Genomic DNA, 20494 nt, shown 5'->3' on the forward strand with positions numbered 1-20494 from the left:
TACTTAGTCGGGGTCTTCATTTGTGCTTGCTCCCTTTTAAAATTTCGATGGCCAAAATGCATACCAGAACAAAATCTCACGTATTTTGAACAGAAATGCACAATATTATACTTTTTTATGCCATCGATAGGGAACGGTGGGTGCTTCACATACATAAATTGGAAATTGTATAACAAGGCTTTTTATCCTACGAGATGAAAAGTGTTGATTAACATATTAAAAGTGGCCAGAATATGGCAGAAACTTATATATAAGTGATACATGAATCTGTATCGGTACGCAAATGCATAAATGAAATATGAAATACAAATATTTTAAGGATTCCCAGTAATATGGTAATATTATCTATCGGCACAGGTTTAACAAATCGGTATACATTTCTGAGAATATAATTGTATGCGTAGACTTCTGGCATGGGTTACCGACGGGTCGATTTTGCTTTTCTTCTCGAACTATGACGCTCATCTACTATTATTTTTTTTGGTGCAACTCCTCGAACAACTAGATAGTAATAACGGTGGCGTTAACATTTCGAGTAAAATAATATAATACATCAACTTTTGCGATTGTCCTGATCCTATCTGATAAATACGGATATATAATATTTTTTAGAGTCATGCCGATACATTATGCAATCTGATGTCCCAAGTCAATATAGGGATCTTTTAAAGCAAGCAATAAGGGAAGGTTCGGTTACTATAAATAATGAACGTCCGTTAAAGAACGAAAGAAGCACAAAAGTGCTAGTCCAGATATTGTGCCTACGAATACAGCCAGTAAATTACCTTCAAAAAAGGATTTTACGAATAAGGGTGGAAAGCTCGAGGTGATATCATTATCTTCAGGTGAAGAATTGTCTAATCAAGAAGGAAACACTACGGAAGTTGATTCGAAAAATGAAAAAGATAAGATAAGCTCTGAATCAAATAAAATTCATAGTGAAGATAAGAATGATGATTATACCGGCAATAATGGAGATGATGAAAAGGATGTCTACGACGAAGAAGAGGATGATGATGAAGAGGATGAAGATTACGATTCGGACGAATTCGAAGATGTTGATCTTGAACATGCCCCTGATTTGCCAGAATCAGCACTTCCCGATTATCAAAGTGAAAGGAAAGAGATTAATATTCCTTTAAAGATAAATAAAAGAAAGAAAAAGCGGCAAACCATCGTCTCTCGACAGGAGAGGCAATTCAGAAAGCAGATTCATGTACTTTATTTATTTACGATGGTAGCCCACGGGGTGTCTAGGAATTCATGGTGCTCGGACCCAAAATTGCTAAAAGAGATTAAAAAAGGGATCCCAAATAACATAAGAAAGCAGTACTTGGAGTATTTAACACATCGAAAACTAGAAAAGGCTACAGTTTCATCGAAGACTAGAAGGCTATTGGATATTTTAAGACAACTAATGATATATTGGTATAAGTCATGGACTATAAACGAAAACGCACCTACAATTTATAAAAGATCATGGGATGAATTGGATGCTGCAGTTTCTCGGCAAAGAATGTCCAAAAGAAAGTTCATAAAGGCAGTAAAAAGACATACAGGATCTAGAGATATAGCAGCTCAAGGATTTGTTTCTCTTTTAAGATCCATCGGTATACAAGCAAGGCTTATATTCTCTCTACAGCCGCCTGATTTTACTAACCTATCTCAGGTTACGTCAATTGCCAAAAAGCATAATAGAAAAATTGTAAAAATAGAGGAAAAGATACAGAGAGAGTCAGAGAATCATAAGAATAAGCGAGTAGCAGCAATATCTCAAGGGGATCGCCTTTTGAATAACTTGAGAGTTCATCGCAGTGCGAAAACAAGATATCGGTCCGCTGATGATATTGAAGAAAACGAATTTGAAGAGTTATTTCCGGTGTTTTGGTGTGAAGTATGGGATAAGGATGCGAAACGATTCATTACTGTCGATCCAATTGTCAAAAAGACCATCGAGATCGTAAAGACAAAATCAGTATTGGAACCACCAACAACATCTGAGCATAACAATGCCTATTACGTCTTGGGATATGATAGACTAGGTGGTGTACGAGATATCACAAGGCGATACACTGAGCATTACAATGCAAAAGTGAGGAAGAAGCGTATAACTCGTGATGATGATGGCAATGATTGGTATAATTCATTACTGAAGGGAGCATGTACAATAAGAAGAAATAATCAGAACAGAATAGACAAATTTGAAGAACTGGAATTTGAAGAGCGATCATTAAGAGAGGGTATGCCCAATTCAATTCAGGATTTTAAGAATCACCCAATATACGTATTAGAGAGCCAACTAAAGGCTAACGAGGTTCTCCGTCCAAGAATATCTTGCGGCAGCATAAGGAAAAAGAACAAATATAACAAGACTGGAGAGCTAGTTCCAGTTTACAAAAGATCGAACGTCCAAATTGTTCGATCTGCCAAGGCTTGGTATATGCGAGGTAGAGTTTTAAAAATAGGTGAAAGACCAATGAAGTCTAGGAAGAAAAGCAAATTTGTAATTTCAAAGGATCCAGATAACTATAACGGTTCGGATGCTGGAGAAGATGAAGATGATGTGGTGAGGTTGTATGCGGAAAGTCAAACTAAGAAATTTGTACCACCGGCAATAGTCGGGGGCGAAATTCCTCGAAATGCATTTGGAAATATTGACGTTTATCGACCTTGGATGATTCCAGAAGGTTGCATTCATATATCGGACGATAGGGCAGAAAGAGCGGCAAAGATTATGGGAATTACTTTTGTTCCAGCTGCAGTAGGATTTGATTTTGATGGTGGATCAAAGGGAGGGGGATCCCGGGCCACGGTAAAAATACAGGGAGTTGTCACTTTTAAAGAATACGAGCCTGCCGTAAAGTTAATATGTCAAGGGCTTCAAGAATACGATGAGGAAAAAAGTAGAAGAAGAACACAACTTATCGCATTTAGAGCTTGGAAGATTCTTTTCAAGAAAATGGATATTATCAACCGTCTCAACATAGAGCATGGCAAAGTTTCAGAACAGAAAGACAAGAATAAACAGCTTACTGACAATTTGGATTCATCTGACGAGAATGAACAAGGAGACGAACGTAACGAAAGTGATGAAGGTGGCTTTATTCTTGGAGATGCGCAGAATGTAGATGAGAATATGTATTTTGGAGATCAGAATGATGACATTGGAGATGTCAGTGATAGCGAATTTGAGAATGATGAAGACGAGGAGGCTGAAACTGACGGAGAAAACACGGAAGAGGTGGCAGAAGAACCATCAAAAAATGCTTCTTTGGAAAAAACTACTGACAATGATGAAAACATAGATTCTGAAAAGCATGTGACCGGAGACATGGATCAGAATTCTGAAAATTCTGATGATCATGTGCCAGACAACGTGAATCAGACACAGGGTGACTACGAAGATTTTATGAACAAAATAGGACTAAATTCGGTAAGCAGTGGAGAAAACGAAGGGGATGGCGGATTTGTCATTGATGATACAAATAAATTAAACTTACCTGAAGAAAATGTGAAATTGGATGAGATTATAGAAGAGAGAGACCAGGAAGATCAGTTGCCAAGGAGTAATGATGTAGTTGATAATTGCCCAGAAACGGAAAGCAACGAAAAATTATCCGGAAATCAGGAACCTGATTATAACAAAAATACTGATGGTAATGATGAGTATGAAACTTTTATGCATACCATAGGACTTGATAAATCATCCGAAAAATCGGAAGATAATTCTGAAGGAGAGCCAATTTCATCACCAGAACAGGATGATAAGAAGCCTATGGATGAAGACGATGCTTTTATACAAGATCTGTCTAAGGATTTGGCAGGATATACAGATAATCTGAGCGCATATACAAACGAGAAGAAACATCAAAAGGAGACGACGCAGGATACAGAGAAATTAAAAATTGAAGGGAGTGTTGGTTTAAAGAATCCTGATCTGGCCGCTACAGATGACGACGTGATTTATATGAGTGAACGCAAAGATGTTTCATTAAGCTCCACTGAAAGCCAAAATGTCACAACTATGAACCCTCAAAGTATGAATTCAAATGAAAAATCACCTATTGAGATATCCAGCGACTCAAGCGCCGAAATTATTGATCTTGATGATGGCAACTCAGGTGAAGATGATGGGTACGAATTTGAATATAGTGATTCAATGTGATTCGTTTGCATTATATAAACTTTACTACATAAAAAAGCTGTTTAATTAGTACGATCATAACTAATATATTTTCGTAGAATTATAATTTATAGTAAAGTAACAGAGTATCATCCAGAAGGTACTTAGTGGCTCATCTGCCTCTTTTTCTTTTTCTGCTTTTCCAGTCTGTGTCTTTCCAGAATAGCAGCTTCTTTTCTATCATCAAGCTTTGCCTGCCTTAAGGTACGCTCCTCCTCGTCCAAAACCTCTGCACCAGTAGCCTCCATATCATCATCATCCTCGTCCACATCTTCATACGAGTCATATCCATAATCACGTCTTCTTTTCCTTCCTCTGTTGAATATTGACCATATTTCATCCCGGTCATATCCATCTCTTTTGATGGCAGCTCTATGTCTATATTCCTTAGCAGCACGATCATCATCTTCATCATCCACGATAAAGTCATCCAAATCATCATCTAGACGGCGATGCCTTGAAGAAACATCCTCATCATAGCTACCATCATCATCATCCGAATCTGTCGCATCAATTCCATATTTATCCGTGTGCTTTTCTTCCTTTCTGGTTTGAAAAGACTGAACTGGACGAGAAGTGCGGGTTGCGCGTTTAACTTTCTCTCTTGCTTTCTGCTTTGTCTTTCTTCTGGACAGCTTTTCTAGAAGCTCCTTCGATGGTCTTCCCGAAAATGAACTATGCAATTGTAATTGTGGCCGTGCCCTGCGAATCTCTTTAACATTTTGAGGCCTCCTATGTGCAACGTATGCTTCTTTATGCATACCAATTTCTCGCTTAACATGCTGTACTGTAGGATGAGGCATTTCCTTCATCTCATCGGCCTTCTTCATTAATTCCTTGAATGTCATTTTTGGTCCAACTGCCGTGACTTTGAGTGGCTTGATGGCCTCTACTGCACGATTACGCCTACTGGTTGAACGCTTTGGTCTTGTTGCTTTTCCTGACGATGTTGCACGTGATCTTGCTGACACATGATTTTTCAATCTGCCTTGAATCGATGGTCTCGAACCAGAGGTAGCAGATCTTCTCGTAACTTTCTTGCCATACTTTGCATCTTTGATAGCCTGTAAACGTTCTCTTTCTTTCCTTCTTGCAGCTTTTAAACGTTCAACAGCAGGATCTGGACGATAATCTCGATGCAAACTTTCAAATTTCAGTCCCACATTTCTCGTGGGGCCACCAGTCTCCCACTTGGTGACATTATCAGATTTTCGAACTGGTTGCGTTCGGCTTTTGGCGTTTTTCTTGTTTAAACTGTGCAATCCAATGAACTTCTTCTCTTCCTTTTTTAATTTGTCTTCAAGCTTCTTGTCTTTTGTAATTTCAGCTAGCAACGACGAGAAGCTCATCACCTTTGAAAGTTGGATTCGATTAATCAGTTTCCTATAAATATAATGCGATACTTACAACGAACCCAAAGATATTTTGGATGCGGGCAACAGGCTAGCACTGACTTTATTGTGGTGAAAATACATGTGCTTATTTAGAGTTGACGTATGCCTTTTTTTTTTCTAGCCACCGGATTCGTGGCCGAACCGCCATTTTAAAATCCAAAAAAAAATGTACATCGTCGATCGACGCCATGCAAATATAACGTGCTATCGACACTTTTCTACATAATGCTATTAATACAAACGACTCACAAACACATTTGCATACCCCTTAGATGAACAAGAAGAAGCTACGCCAAACTATAACAACTGCCTTATTATATTGACTTCTATACAACCATTATTTCTGGACCCTGACTTGTATACCGCTCAACAGCATATACTTATTGCATAACAGTAAATTCAATCCGGACGTAGCAAAAGGCAATAATCAATGACTAATGGTTTTCACTAAACAAAACTTCAAAAATTTACTTCCAATGTTTAATAAGAAATAAAGATGTGAAAAGTGAATGGTTCAACACAAAAGTTGTTCAACAAGTTGAGTGTAGCACTTTCTTGAAAATTATTTCCTTTCGCACGCATATAACCAAATTTTTTAGCCATATAATTGCTTACACAATTAAGTACCTGATTGGGATGTGAATCAACTTGATGAGATATCCAACAACACCCATCATAAGGAAACCGATTCCAACGGCCCTCACTAACTGCAAATATTCCTTCTGAGATGGCTTCTTGCACTTGTGAATGAACTGTATGCCCTGCTTAACAAACAGAACAGGTGCATTTGTGAATTTCTCCTTTCTAGCCATTTTGTATGTTTTGACTTCGAGTTTTAGTGATCGGGAACTGACTTTATTACAATCAGTGTTCTGACAGGAAGGAAGAAAAATCTCACGAACACTTCAATTTAACACTCTGTTGTCGTTCGCGATTCGTGAAGTCTGAAAACATTTTTTTCATCGAGTTCGCAACATTTCGACTTTCCTAAGTCGATTACAGTCGATTGTCCACAACTGCCATATATTCAGGAGGAATCTAAGGTACAAACATACGGTATACTGAAACATGCTTTATTGCTGCATTCTTACATAACTATGTGGAACCTTATAGCATCAATAATCTAATCTATTATATATATCATAAAGAGCAAAAATAGCAGTTAAAATCCGTGCCATTCTTCGTCTTCCTCATTTAATTTTTTCTCGCTTTCATCCTTCTCTCCAATGTATTTAGAACCATCAATTCCCCACTCTTCAAGTCTTTCTTCTTCAAAGACATTCTCAACGATTCTTTTCTTAAGTCCCTTTTGAGGAGCTTTATTATATAGATTAACCATTGGTTCTAGAAGCTTGTCAATTGGCGCTTTGGCTATGATTTCTCTTTTTTTCTGTCGCACTTCCTCTTCGTTGGTATCTTTCACTGTGTCTTCATCACTATCCTCTAGATCCTCAAATAAAACTTCTTCGATTTCGTCAAGCCACACATCGACGATATGGAAAACAATAACACCGGCATATTTCACATCACCGCTTAGAATACCGTTCTCCAATGCAGATAAATATCTGCACAGAAGTTTTTCCTCAAATTTGGACTGCTTTAGCATTTCAAAGCATTCTTTTACCACATACCTCATCAACAACAAGTACTTGTCCACTCTCCATTTATCAACTTTAGACCATTCTTGTGACATGATATACCAAAATGCAGAGACAAATGCCGGAAACTTCTCTTCAGGCATACATTGAGAGAACAATTGAGACATCTTTGTAGCCAAACGTTTCTGTGGTAGTGGCCTATCACTAAACCACATCGTGTAAAATAACCCCTTCCATAGCTTCTCCAGTTCTAACTTATTTAAGCTTTCGGCATGCGATTCTGATGAAAGATACTGCTTCAAGACTTTAAAAGCCCTTTCACGGGTTCTCCTATCATTGGATGCTAACTTCCGAACAAAAGCGTTAGTCTTCATTTCTGTATGATTGTTATTCGGAAAATGTATGTCTTATGGAGTGCTGATGCAACCTAAGTAAGGATCCATCTGGTTATGTTTAGAGATAAAATTTTTCAGATCGCATGAAATAATAGAGATAAAAAAAAAAAAAAAAAAAAAAAAAAAAAGCGAACTATACAAACATTTCTTCTCTTATAGCGTATTGGACTGCGGTTATAAGTGGATAGATCAGGGATAGGTTCTTTAAATAATACATCAATAGTAGAAAGTATCACAATTAGTGTTTAGTAATGCCACAAAAGAACTTCAGGGATGCAAAGGAACACGAAATCAAGTACGATGCAAGTGGCAATAGGATAAATGATTATGTGCCCGCATACATTACCAAAAGGCCATGGTATTATAATTCCGAAGCGCTGAAAGATAATTCAAATTCTCGAAAGAGAAATCTCATTGAAGAACTTGAGAAGGAAACAACAAAGGAAAGATTCAAACACCAAAGGATTGACCCTGACGCGGAAATTTTACCGAATAATTTACCAAAGAAAGGAAAAGGTATCGTGGATCATGTTGAAACTGCTAAAACTTTGGAGGACCAATCAGGTGTCTCCAAAGAGAAAGAGATGACCGGTGGATCAATTGAAAAAAATAGAAATCAACCATTTAGGTCACACATACAGTCAAGCGGTAAAGTCATATGTAAAAATTGTGGTAGTAGAAGGCATCGCACAAGAGATTGCCTCGAGAAGCCAAAAAAGATCAGATTTAAATTTCGAACGCATAGTAATGGAGGACAAACAAATGCTGATGGATTTCTGGTTAGAATGGATACCAATAACTATGATGAAAAAAGAGATAGGTGGCATGGATACGATCCGAGTAAAGATTACAGCGGGCAATTGGAACAAATGGAGCAGAAAGCCAAAACACTCGAGGATAAATATAAAAGTGATTTGGAAAATCAGGAGGATCATAAAACAAATACGTTTGAAGAGGATGAGATCGAGGAAATGTTAGACTTGGGTCTAGTGGATGATGTTGAAGAGCTCAGAAGAAAGAATAGTGATGATAAAGGTTCGTCAACATTGTTGATGCAGCATAACCCTCTAGCTCTCGATAATGGTGCCAGAGTTCCTGTGAGATCTTTGGATGATAAGCCTCAATACTTAAAGGTGATAAAAACTGGTGAGGAATTGCGTTTCAATCCGAAATCAAGGGTGTACAAGGACTTGAAAAAGGGCTATTTAAATGGACGTGGTCAGTTTGTGCCTTATCTGAATGGTGAAGCGGCACAATTTGAGAAAATGAAAACGTTTACACATGGAGTACAGAAGAACAGAGAAGAAAAGTGGGAAAATGGTGAAATTGAATCGGTCACAGATCTACATTTTGCTGCAGAAGCTTCTCCAACTGCTGTAATGCTTGCAGCAAAAAAGAAAGAAGAAGAGGTAAGTGAAATGCGTGAAAAGAGGAGAAAGGAATTACTTTTGAAATACGGTGCTCTTGATTAATGATGTATTGATGATAATTTATAGATATTGGGCTTTTTTTTTAAATAATGGGTAACATATATATTTAAGCAACAGGTCTGCATTCAATTTTGGTACAAAATCCACGTGTAGTCAAAAATGTTACTTCCTCTTCGGAAAGATATATCCCATTCACCTTAAGGATAGCAAGTTTAAGCCACGAGTATCTGTTAAATAAGAAAGTTAGTGCGCGTGATGTTAAATTATTATAGGAAAGGTCAAGTTCTTTAAGATTTTGTGGTTGTCCTTGGTCTATTATCTCTTTAGATAATGTACTGATTGAATGGTCGTCTAAATTGCAACACTGAACTAATGATAACGATACCAAGTTTGGGCAGCAGGCAACAAAGTTGTGATACGGAAGAATTGAAAAGGTTGTCAATAGTCGATTGCTTAAAGGTCCATATCCAAATGCTAACTGTCCATTTGATACAAGGGAAACTTTCTCCAATAAGCCGTGGGTGGACTCCAAAAGTTTTGTAAGTCCCACAGCTGTAATATATGTTTTCTCAAGTTCTAATACCCTTAGATTTTCAAAAATGGAAAGATCCATGTTTTGCATAGTTTCAGGTACTATATGCTCGAGGTCATTCTGTATAAAGGAAAAACTTTCCAATTTACAACCAATATCTTCTAAGACCATTGTAATTGAAGAAACTGTCAATCGAGGTATCCTTCGTAATTTTAATACCTTCAAATCCGGATTAAATGCTTTTACAAGATCGGAATTAGTAACAACACAATCAGTGAGATCAATGCTCACCAATGATGGCATATCAACATATTGGAAAATCTGCCTCATAATCCCTGAATTATCCTGCCGTTGGGCTCGTGCGGGATAAATCATATTTAAATATAGTCTCTTCAAGTTTGGCAATACCATCTTCATGTTATCATTCTCAGATGAATTGGAGAAGCGAGTTCCACTTAAATTAAGCATTAAAACTTTACAGTTCAATAAGTAAGATAAGAAATAGCTTATTCCCCGTTGATCCTCAACTAGAGGCATTTGAAGCGCAAAAAAATCCAACAATCCAAACAGTTTTCTCATGTCATCATTAGAATCCAATAATTTTAAAAGTTTTAGATTATCTATCACTCGAAGACTTAGGGAAAGATGAGAGATTCTAATTGAGGCTTCCGAGAGTTGGGAGAACACAGATAACTCATCATTCCTAACGGGGATAATCTCTAATTTATCTATGAATCTATGTGAACACGAATTCTCAAAGACCGCATTGCAGAATTGCATGAATTTGGCAAATCGCTTTCGGCTGATAGGCTTCACCAACTTTGGAAATTTTAATGCCTGTGGTAAAGAAGTGAAAGTCTGATTCCATGCATGTGAAACAGTTAAAACAGAGAGTATGTCCTTTTGATCCAAGTAATGCATCACCTCAGATATCACCTCAAGAGGAAATATGGACACAAAGTCTGTTTTCGATTCTATGCGCTTTAAATGTTCCTTCCCTTCAAAATTTGCAATGATAATGAAATTCAACTTTTCGGCCAACCTAGATCTTTCCTCCAATAGTTGACCAAACAATTTTTTATTCACCCTCAGCTGTTTCCCATACTTTTGCATTCCCATTTGAATCCTTTTGGCGGCATAATGAAGTGTTGTAAGTGCAGCTTTCTGATTTCCTGTGAGGCATAATATTTTGGCCTTTCTTAAGTACCCTTTGGTTCCATACTTGTCTACGGATATTAAGAAGTTTGAATCATCCAATGCCCTGTCAAATAGTTCAAGCTTCTGAAAGCAAGCAGAGCGGCAATCCACCAACGTTTTGTATTTGTTAGAGTAGTGCTTATGTGTTTTGTATGTACCTTCTTTTTTGTTTCTTGTATCGCCTATAGAAATACCTCTCGCGTAAATCTTAAGGGCTTTGGAGAAATTGCCATGACGAAACTCACGCGACCCCAGATCCAGTGCTTTACCATATATTTGCTCAACTTCCATTTGATGAATTTTATTGGATGAGTGTCTGCAATATATGAGGGTACCTACTAAAATACATGAATACGTAAGTTTAAGTGTAGTGATATGTAGCCAAATGAAAACATCCTAAAATCGCATCCTTACATTGCATATAGTATTTTTTCCGGCCGCCAAATGTTTTCTTATCGAGCCAGACTAAGAAGGACAAAAATGCATCCAAAATAATGTCAATATCTTATCGGCTACATGTTGGAACAGAAATAAATGCTTTGATTTTATACTTTGTCTTCTAAACGCATTGCCGGTTTTAATGGAATTTGAACGAGAAGCAAACTTATAATGACTCCAAATTATTTTCCTGTTCCTAAACCATCCAAATCATACTGGATCGAGAATGCCGATTCAAGGTTGCAACATTACCGAGATAAGCGGGGCATACCAGATAAAGCCGATACTGTCATTATTGGTTCAGGATTTACAGGTACCGCTGTCGCTGCCGGCCTTCTTTTGGAAAGGAGATTTAAGGGAAATGTAGTGATGCTTGAAGCACGTGATGTTTGTTCTGGAGCAACCGGAAGAAACGGTGGTCATCTTAGGGCATATTACTATGAAAATCATTCGACTTATGTTGAACGATATGGGGAAAAGATTGCTGCAGACATCGCTATTTTCGAAGAGAATTGCATCAAAAGTCTTGAGGATATTTTGTCAAAGTACAAGATTGATTGTCTTTTGGACAAAAGACTGAACTGTGATACGTTTCAAACAGAGTCTGTTTCCAAGAGGATGATGCACGATTATTATTCTTTTATGAGTAACAAATACGTGCCAAAGAAAATGAAGCAGAAGGTTCATATATACTTTGGGCAGCAGGCAGAAAATACGTCGAGCCATAAAAGTACAAATTGTTGTGTTTTCTGCCCTACTGCTTCAGTGTGGCCTTATAAGCTTGCTTGTTCATTGTTGGAGCACTGTGTAGATAAAGGGCTTAATTTGCAAACAAACACAGCTGTTACCGATGTTCAGTACCTTCGGGATGTTGAAAAATGGTTTCTCGAGACTCCAAGAGGGAATATTATTGCCAACAAAGTGGTAATTGCAACCAATGCGTATACTGCTGCTATTCTACCCGAATTTAAAGGTGTGATAGTTCCAGTCAAAGGATGCGTTTCACATTTAAAACCCGCTGATCATTCTATTAAGAAGCTTCCTTACAACTATTACCACGCTTATCCAATGGAAGGTGACTACGTGACTGCAAGATCCGACGGTTCCATAATTATAGGCGGAGGAGGGAAGACGTATCTAAAGTATCCAGAAAGTTCCGAAATGATAAACACGGTAGATGATTCTGTTGTTCCAAGGAAGGTGGCTAGTTATTTTAACGGCTATGCGAACCGGAACTATATTCTCTACAAGAACAAGAAATATGTTAATGATTATACTTGGACTGGATGCATGGGTTACACAAATGATGGGCTACCTTTTGTTGGTGATCTAACTAATTTTGGACGGCCAAACATGTACATATCTGCTGGGTATACTGGGCATGGAATGCCTAGAATTTGGACATGTGGCGCGTATCTTGCAGATCTTATCGCCAATTCATTTCGTAAAACGCATATTCCAGAAGTTTACAAGATTACACCTGAACGAATGACCAGGTCACACTTTGGGTATTTTGACGATCTTGTCCGAATTGATCCCAGAAATATGATTCTCGCAAAATTTTAGACAAATACTAATATATTTATTTATAGCGAAAAAAAAAACAAGACTTTTCTTTAAGCTTCAATGACACCTTTGGAGGCAACTTTACCACTTCTTGCAGCCAACTGAATCTTTCCCTCCTTTCTGATGTTGACCACAACTTCAACCTTTGCACCTTTACCAGCGCCTCTAAGTGCAAGTTGGGCCAAAAGCTTTGATGGTTTGTAAACAACCTCTCTAATGATATCTGGCTCATCCTCAGAATCATCATCCTCTTCATCTTCATCCTCAGATTCTTCTTCCGGCTCCTCAACTGTCTCCTTTATGGTTCTCTCACCCTCGTAGAGTTCAATAAACACATCATCTGCAGATGCCTCCAAAGAGATAACTCTCTTGATTGGATACACCGTGTTGCGAGGCAGAACAGTGATGAATTCACCATCAGCACCCTTAAGCCCTATTGGCTTGCTCAATTGCTTGGTCTCAACAACATCCGCACTCAATGATTGCTTAATAACGTCGTCATCGAAGGTGGATATTAGATAAGCCTGCAATGCAGCACCCCTACTGTTCAACTCGTTTGGATTAGGAAGCTTTGAGTCCAGAGATGGAGCAATAATCTTGGTGCTCTCAGGGAAAATGAACTCCAAGTTTCTGGCAATCTTTGGAACGTTTGAACTACCACCAGCAAGAAGAACAGAGTCAATATCTAATGTTTCCAAGCCGGCCTTCTTGATAGCATCTTCAATAAAAGCTGCCATCTTGGAGAAAACCTGGCGACCAACAACCTCGAATCTCATTCTATTTATGGTGTTGTTGTAGTCGAAACCCTCAGCCAAGGCATCAACGGATATAGGAGCGGACTCAACGTTTGAGAGTGTCTTTTTGCTGATGATAGAAGCAGAGTTTAATTTAGCCCACGACTTCTTAGTACCAAGAGCGTCCACCTTGTACTTACTCTTGAAGTCTTTGGCAACGAAATCCATCAATGCGAGGTCAAGCTTGTTTCCACCTAACTCGTAGGTATGTGCACTTGATAAAAGTGTGAAGATTCCTCCTCTAACAGCAATAACAGAGACATCGGATCTGATACCACCAAAGTCGGCAACAACGTAGACCTTATCATTGTTGAGCTCCTTCTCGGAGGTCAAATGTGACAATAAAGCAGCACTTGGCTCGCTTATCGTCTGTCTAATGTTCAAACCAGACTGTTTTGCAAGATTGATCAAAAGAGCCTTCTGCTCTTCGGTGAAGTTCTCTGGGACAGACAAGACAACATCCTCAATCTTTTCACCCAAGTAATCCTCTGCATCCTTTGCAATCTTTTTCAAGTGTCTCTTTGTGACTTCTTCAACGGTAATCTTGTTTCCATTGATCTCGTATCCGACCTTTCCATCAACATTTATTGGTTTGGCTGAGTGCTGTGAGTATGTAGTGTCAATCTTCTCGAATGGAACACCAATGAAATCTCTGAAGTTCACTATGGTATTCTCAGCATTTCTGATAAGTTGGCCAATAGCCTGAGATCCATGATACTCATCCTGTCCAAGATATGATAAAGCTGAAGCGATGAATCTGTCTCCATCTGGATCGGCGATAACTTCCAACTTTCCGTCTTCTCTGACGTAAGCGATCGATGTTGTCGTGTTACCAAAAGCAATTCCGACGGCTGCCATTTTTACGGTTAATGTTCTGTTTGCTGTTTGCACTGGAATACGTTCCAATAACTTAAATGCGTTGAGCCTGTTTCTGTTTTACTAGATGGTTGAAGATTCAAGATTTACGGTAAAAAATTTTTTTTTTCAAAAAACTTTAGTTCGAGAAAAAGGCTGTGCTTGACTTGCAATTCATTGAATTTTTCAGGCGGAACGGGGAATCAGGCAGCGCTGAGCAACAAATACCAGTTGGATAATTGGTGTACTGCTGTATGTGGTAACAGCCACAAACTGTAAGCAACCATTTCAAACGGCAGTTCAATGTTGGTAAAGTTGCAAAATGTTAGATGTTCATGATACCTGAAGGAATAGGAATTTGTGCAGATTAAGTATTTGAAGTTGGGTACGAGCAAAATTTTCAATCCACATTTTATTGACGCAGACCAATGTTGTTATCACCTGATGTACGTAAAGCAACATCATATATTGCTGATACATGATATCTCCACGCAAAGTAGAAAATGATCAAGTATATTTACGAGAAGCATAATTAAAGGCAATCTACCACTCATATTGTACTAATACAACATTCTATTAACACATATATACAACAATCCTCATTGCTGTGCAGCCTCTTCTCTTTCCTTAGCTTCTCTCTCTTTACGTTTCTTTTTGGCCTCAAATTCATGCCATTCACCGTTCAAATTTTTCAAAAATTCAAGATTCGATTCCCTGGGCTCCTCTCTAAAATAAGGATGCTTGAGTGCATTCTCTGCCGTAATCCTCTTTTCCGGATTCATCTCCAATAGAGATTTGGCCAAATTAAAGCATTCGGGGCTCAGAAGATTCCCAAACTTCTTCCAAAACTTGGATTCAGTGTGATAATTAGGCCTTAACATTTCAAACCATGGAAGCTTGTCTGCATCTGGCCAATCAGATGTTCGTAGGGTACCCATGACATCGTATATCTTCCAGAGTTGGTCAACTTCGTTTGTACCTTGAAAGACTGCACGCCGTGTAAATAACTCAAGTAAAAGGCATCCAATTCCCCATATGTCTATCTCTCTTCCATAACTAGTGGATCCTAACAATATTTCCGGTGGTCTGTACCAAAGTGTAATGACCCTGTTGGTGTAATTTGGAGATTCAACTTTCGGATCAATATTTTTCATAGATCTAGCTAATCCAAAGTCCGTGATTTTAAGCACGCCTTTATTACTGATAAGAATATTCGAACCTTTGATATCTCTATGGATTACACGCTTCCTGTGCAAATAACTGATTCCCTCGAGAAGTTGATGAAACATGTTTTTCTTCTCTCCATCCGTAATAGTAATATCGTGCTGCTGTAGTATTCCGGAAAGATCATGATTCATATATGGGAACACCATGAAAACTTGGTTGTTTTCAATCATCATCTCAGATAGGCCAACTATATTCTTGTTGTCGAAGGATTGCAAAAGTCCAATCTCTCTGTTTGCTGTGATAGGAAATCCCTCTCTCTCTGTTTCTAGCCTTAATCTTTTCAACGCAACAAGTGCACCAGTGACCCTATTTCTGGCTTTATAAACCTTGCCATATGTTCCCTCTCCGACTTGCTGTATTCTTTCATATATTGGTCCTTTTATTTTTGACTCTTCCATGAACTTTATAATTTCCGGCTGTGACGGCTTTGCATCCATAAATCTATTATCATTTGACCTTTCGTAGTCCTTCATAACATTTTTGTGCTTCACACGTTGTGCCAAACGCTTGAAAGGTGGACCTGGCGTGCTTGTTTTCTCGATATGTCTTTTCTTCTCCATAGACTTTGGTCCTGTAGGTAAAGAGGGCGGTCCCTGTGACGGTTTTCGATTTATATCATGAGTATCCTTTCTAGCTCTTCTGTCTGCTTCCTCGCTGTCTCTAAATTCATTATCATATCTATCCCTTGGTCGCAATGCCCGATTTTCAAACCTTGCTTCCCTCCTTCCGTTTCTTGGTGGTGCTCTGTCTGGCATGTAATTCTGCCTTGAATGTCCCCTAACAGGAGGCCCAGACGTTCTTTCAATATCACCATATCTTGACTCCTCATATCTATCATACTCTCTATATCTGGAATACTGGTACTCTCTTCCCTGTGATCGATAATAGTCGATGTCATCATCTTCATACTCTTGATCTCTGTATCTCCTTTTAGTAGGTCTGAAATTTCTGCTCCTTCCATTATTCCTTCCCTGCATCGGTCTCGTACCTCTTTGATTCCCCATTTCTTGCACTGAGTAAGTTGCTGGTCCAATATCAGGTCAATAACAATACAAAGAAATCTATGATGAAGATGTTGTCAGAATACGTAAACAAGGCAATTATACTGATGAACCTGTTCACAAACCTGTATTATATATCTATCACAAAGCTAAAATCTCGTGGCAAATGTATGATGATCAGAGAGACATAGTCCTTATACTATTGATAAAATTCAAGTATCAAGATAAAAAAGGGTGAAAAGTAATGAATCTTTGAGTGGTGCTCGGAAATAAAATAGAACAAAAAATTTACTGGGGACGATCGTCTCATCTTGTAGCTGGAAAATGCATTAATAAATTTCCACTGATCGACTGATTTGATAGGTCTTACCTAGAATAATAAGCAAGAGTGAGGGGGAAAGAAAAAAAAAAAAATAGCCTTTATGCACATTTCATTTCCATTCTAATCGGATCACCTCAAGCTAAGATTCTAATTATTCCGTCTAGTTTCTTTTAACGCATCATCTTTTTTGATACATAAACCTCTGTTAAATATAATATACCCTTGTTTGTGGGGCAAATTATTTTGAAATCATCGATGACATTCGTAAGTATATGTTTGTCAGTTTTGCCTCAGATAAAGGTCAATAACTAACATGGCGAGGCTCTAGATATCACAAACACTACATATAGGATTAGATCTTGCACTTATTGCCGGGTTCTTTGCAGGAGTGAAGAAGAGTACCGGATTACAACCAAATTTTGGACTGATCGAACAACCAGATGTTCAGAAATACAGCAAGAAGTATTTTGAGTTAGGCGACAAGATCTACAACAAGTCAGTTGATTGGATGGGCGAATCTAAATATTTCATTAGGAAATAGTCGAGTTGTGGAATCATTATGGTGCTTGTTATAATTTCATCTGGCAGCCGACAGCGGCATGCAATATATTCCTCCTGTATCCATGCTATTTATACTTAATTTTTTTTAACAATTATGCAATTCTATAAACGAATATAGATAGCACGAAATGTGACTTTGATAAAAAGAAAAGCGACAGCTTATTACCAACACAAAAGAAGGACAAGAAATAGTAATTAGGAGGGGTTAAATGGCATCACATAACCAAACTCACTATCAGCATGCGGAGACCGTTTACTCCCCGAATGCGGTTTATTCGGAAAAACGTTGTAATACATTCCATACTGGTTGGTGTAATTTTCCATCTCCTCCTCCTCCTCCTCCTCGGCATCATTCTTGGGGAAACCATCAAACTTGTTGGTGGCTGGAACTGGCATCTGCCGTTTGCTTTCTGTAGTTTCACCATTTCTCGCACTTTCTTCCCCACTCGCAGGCATTACTTTTTGTTCACTATACGTATCCGTTTCTGCTGCCTCCAGATAATGCACGGGATGATGCTGCGAAACCGGTCTTCCTCCACTTTGTGGCTTTGGTTGTGTTATTGATCTGAGTGTCTCCCAAAAATCAAGTCCTTCCTCTTCTAAATCATCGCTGTTTGCACTGTTGGTATCGATAGGGACGCCTTTACGACTGGAAATTGGATTTCCATCACCTTGCTGCCTACTGCTTCCATCCTGGCTCATTTCTGCACTATCCTTGACCAGCTGTTGACGTCTCGGCAACGTATTTCCAACGCTGTTTGATCTATGTACGCTGCTTCTCTCTTGGCTCATCTTTTGCGATGCATTTTCCGTACTGTGCGATCTCACAAACGTTTCCGGTCTCTGCTGCCCACTTACCAGTGAACGTTTGTCTCTGTTGGGAAACATGGGTATCAAGGATGAAGGACTGTTGCTTCCCCCTGCTCCCATCTGGTATTGTATAAGAGCATCAGGAACAACTCCATTTGGAGAGGATACAGATCGTTTGTCTCCGGAAAGTTCCTTTTCCTGCTGATCCTGTGGACTGGTTGAGGGCTCCTTGACACTACCAGGTGATGAAGATGTAAGTTTGGGTACCTCGGTTAGCGGTGGAAGGTAGTTGAAGTGCGAAAATCTGCTGACGGATGCTTGTGGGTCTGGCACCGGTGATGCCGGACTGTAATGATGATGAATGTGCTGATGAACCGTTAGTGTAACCCCATTATACTTGGCAAGCTCGATCAGCTTGTGGGCAACACTTGCCGTGGAGATCTGGCCCGAAAACTGCGTTAATTCCTCGTTTGTGCGTGGGTCAAGCAGTGCATATCGCCAGTGTGTGTATGAACGTGTCGGTGGACACGTGTTATGCCCCAGGATGTTCATCGACGCACCAGAACCAGAGCTTGTGGATGAAGACGGGCTGCTCACTGAAGCATATGATGAGGATGTGCTTGGTGAGTATGATTGAGCAATGCCTGTCGCATTACCTTTCTTTGAAGCTGCTTGCTGAAACTGTGGTGAATGTTTAGCCGAAATTGCAGATCTATCTCCAGTCTCGGCCTTCACGGATGTAGAAACCTGTAATTTCTCGCTCTTCTTGCTCTTCTTGCTGGCCTCGAACGTGTAAAGCCGATTTCCGTTCTTATCCAACACTCCGACGGCCTTCATTATATCTTCATTTGCACTTCCTTTGGCCACATCCGTAATAATACGGCGCCACCTGTTTCTGCACGTGAGACTTGGACGACCTTTGAGCGATTTGGAAATGGCCCTCCACTTAGTTCCGCATTTCTTCACTCCGTGTATTAATTTAAGATCTTCTTCCTCTGTCCAAGGCTTTAGTCTTTCCTTTGGATCCGTGTTGAGGACCTCAGTAAATCGCTTTGAGCACTGGTCCTCGTTTCTTCCCTTTATCAGCGTTGCCACCTTCTGCCACGACGATCCGTATTTCTTGTACGCCTTAACAAGTTGTGCGTCCTCTTCTTTAGTCCATTTACCTTTCCGAAGACGAGGGTTCAGAGATGAGGACCATCTCTTTCTGCATTCCTTGGACTTTCTACCGTCCAATCCCGCGCTTATTTGCACCCAGTCGATCTCAGAAATATCGATGTCCTCCTTGTTGTATCGCTCTAGATTGTGCTTGTCCAAAAATGCCTGAATCACCATAGCTTTCAATAGCCTGTCTTCAGACGGCGTCCAAGATCTCCTCTGTTTTTTTCTAAATATGTGATATCCCAACGATTCAGAGAGTGCCAAGTGGTCCAAAGTTCCCGAAGATGTTTTACACAGAATCGGATGCTTTGGAACCGGTGCAGTCTTAGCTGCTTTCGTCTTGGGTGCCATAATATCTCTGCTTAATTAAGCCAGGTTCAGGTTTCTTTTTCACTCAGATCGTGTATGTCAAATGGGAGTGAAACCAAAACTGAGGTGCTGGCTGTAGACGATATCTGAGGTGTTGTGGATTATTCTGAGTGTAGTATACGATGCGTGAATGGAAATGTATAAGGGAAAGCTATAAGCATATCTAGTATGACTGGTTTTCTGAATAGACGGAGAAAAAAAGGAGGAGCTTTTACTGATTTGAAATTTTTTTTTTTTTTTTTTTTTTTTGAGGTAAGAAAAACAATACTTGTAAACAATGCTAGGGCCCACTGATTGGCAATCGGAAAAAGTTCTATGTACAAGCCGTTTACTGGGCGCAAGCATCAACGTTAGATATTCTGTTTGAAATTACCGAATGCACAAACAAAGCATAATTTACAAAATTATACATCTACATTCGAAAGCTCATTAACAGGTATTAATTAAAGAAACTTTATCAAAGAAACCGTGCTTTTAAATAGAACCGTAAAAATAAAAAAAAATCAAACCCAATTTTGTGTGTATCCGTGAGTAGGATGTGAACGTAACATAAAAAAACCGCTGAATCAACAGTAATGAAAAGGAAAGGAAAATCAAGGGGTGAAAAAGAAAAAAAGCAAAAAAAGACAGGGTGATTAAAACGACTCAACGTAACTTGAAA

At 39.0% G+C, this 20494-nt stretch overlaps 9 protein-coding genes across 9 annotated transcripts; 3 read left to right on the top strand and 6 right to left on the bottom strand.

Annotated features, from left to right (window-relative positions):
- Window positions 1-629: 629 nt before the first annotated feature.
- On the top strand, window positions 630-4165 carry BRETT_004328 (uncharacterized protein; the record flags this gene model as incomplete). The annotated part of the gene is made up of 2 exons (XM_041282824.1): window positions 630-687; window positions 723-4165. 2 exons carry the CDS (start codon window positions 630-632, stop codon window positions 4163-4165), a joined length of 3501 nt encoding a protein of 1166 aa, XP_041135600.1.
- A 122-nt stretch (window positions 4166-4287) lies between these two features.
- On the bottom strand, window positions 4288-6389 carry BRETT_004329 (uncharacterized protein; the record flags this gene model as incomplete). The annotated part of the gene is made up of 2 exons (XM_041282825.1): window positions 4288-5566; window positions 6205-6389. 2 exons carry the CDS (start codon window positions 6387-6389, stop codon window positions 4288-4290), a joined length of 1464 nt encoding a protein of 487 aa, XP_041135601.1.
- Window positions 6390-6739: 350 nt separating this feature from the next.
- BRETT_004330 (uncharacterized protein) lies at window positions 6740-7549 on the bottom strand (the record flags this gene model as incomplete). The annotated part of the gene is made up of 1 exon (XM_041282826.1): window positions 6740-7549. One exon carries the CDS (start codon window positions 7547-7549, stop codon window positions 6740-6742), a length of 810 nt encoding a protein of 269 aa, XP_041135602.1.
- Window positions 7550-7821: 272 nt separating this feature from the next.
- BRETT_004331 (uncharacterized protein) lies at window positions 7822-9042 on the top strand (the record flags this gene model as incomplete). The annotated part of the gene is made up of 1 exon (XM_041282827.1): window positions 7822-9042. The coding sequence occupies one exon, from the start codon at window positions 7822-7824 to the stop codon at window positions 9040-9042; it is 1221 nt and encodes a 406-aa protein (XP_041135603.1).
- Window positions 9043-9106: 64 nt separating this feature from the next.
- BRETT_004332 (uncharacterized protein) lies at window positions 9107-11020 on the bottom strand (the record flags this gene model as incomplete). The annotated part of the gene is made up of 1 exon (XM_041282828.1): window positions 9107-11020. The coding sequence occupies one exon, from the start codon at window positions 11018-11020 to the stop codon at window positions 9107-9109; it is 1914 nt and encodes a 637-aa protein (XP_041135604.1).
- A 318-nt stretch (window positions 11021-11338) lies between these two features.
- On the top strand, window positions 11339-12733 carry BRETT_004333 (uncharacterized protein; the record flags this gene model as incomplete). Its single annotated transcript, XM_041282829.1, has 1 exon — window positions 11339-12733. The coding sequence occupies one exon, from the start codon at window positions 11339-11341 to the stop codon at window positions 12731-12733; it is 1395 nt and encodes a 464-aa protein (XP_041135605.1).
- Window positions 12734-12783: 50 nt separating this feature from the next.
- On the bottom strand, window positions 12784-14385 carry BRETT_004334 (uncharacterized protein; the record flags this gene model as incomplete). The annotated part of the gene is made up of 1 exon (XM_041282830.1): window positions 12784-14385. One exon carries the CDS (start codon window positions 14383-14385, stop codon window positions 12784-12786), a length of 1602 nt encoding a protein of 533 aa, XP_041135606.1.
- A 596-nt stretch (window positions 14386-14981) lies between these two features.
- On the bottom strand, window positions 14982-16613 carry BRETT_004335 (uncharacterized protein; the record flags this gene model as incomplete). The annotated part of the gene is made up of 1 exon (XM_041282831.1): window positions 14982-16613. The coding sequence occupies one exon, from the start codon at window positions 16611-16613 to the stop codon at window positions 14982-14984; it is 1632 nt and encodes a 543-aa protein (XP_041135607.1).
- A 1075-nt stretch (window positions 16614-17688) lies between these two features.
- Window positions 17689-19815, bottom strand: BRETT_004336 (uncharacterized protein; the record flags this gene model as incomplete). The annotated part of the gene is made up of 1 exon (XM_041282832.1): window positions 17689-19815. The coding sequence occupies one exon, from the start codon at window positions 19813-19815 to the stop codon at window positions 17689-17691; it is 2127 nt and encodes a 708-aa protein (XP_041135608.1).
- Window positions 19816-20494: the final 679 nt, after the last annotated feature.

Source organism: Brettanomyces bruxellensis, chromosome 5 (assembly GCF_011074885.1).
Source record: "Brettanomyces bruxellensis chromosome 5, complete sequence".
NCBI classification, from domain to species: domain Eukaryota; kingdom Fungi; phylum Ascomycota; class Pichiomycetes; order Pichiales; family Pichiaceae; genus Brettanomyces; species Brettanomyces bruxellensis.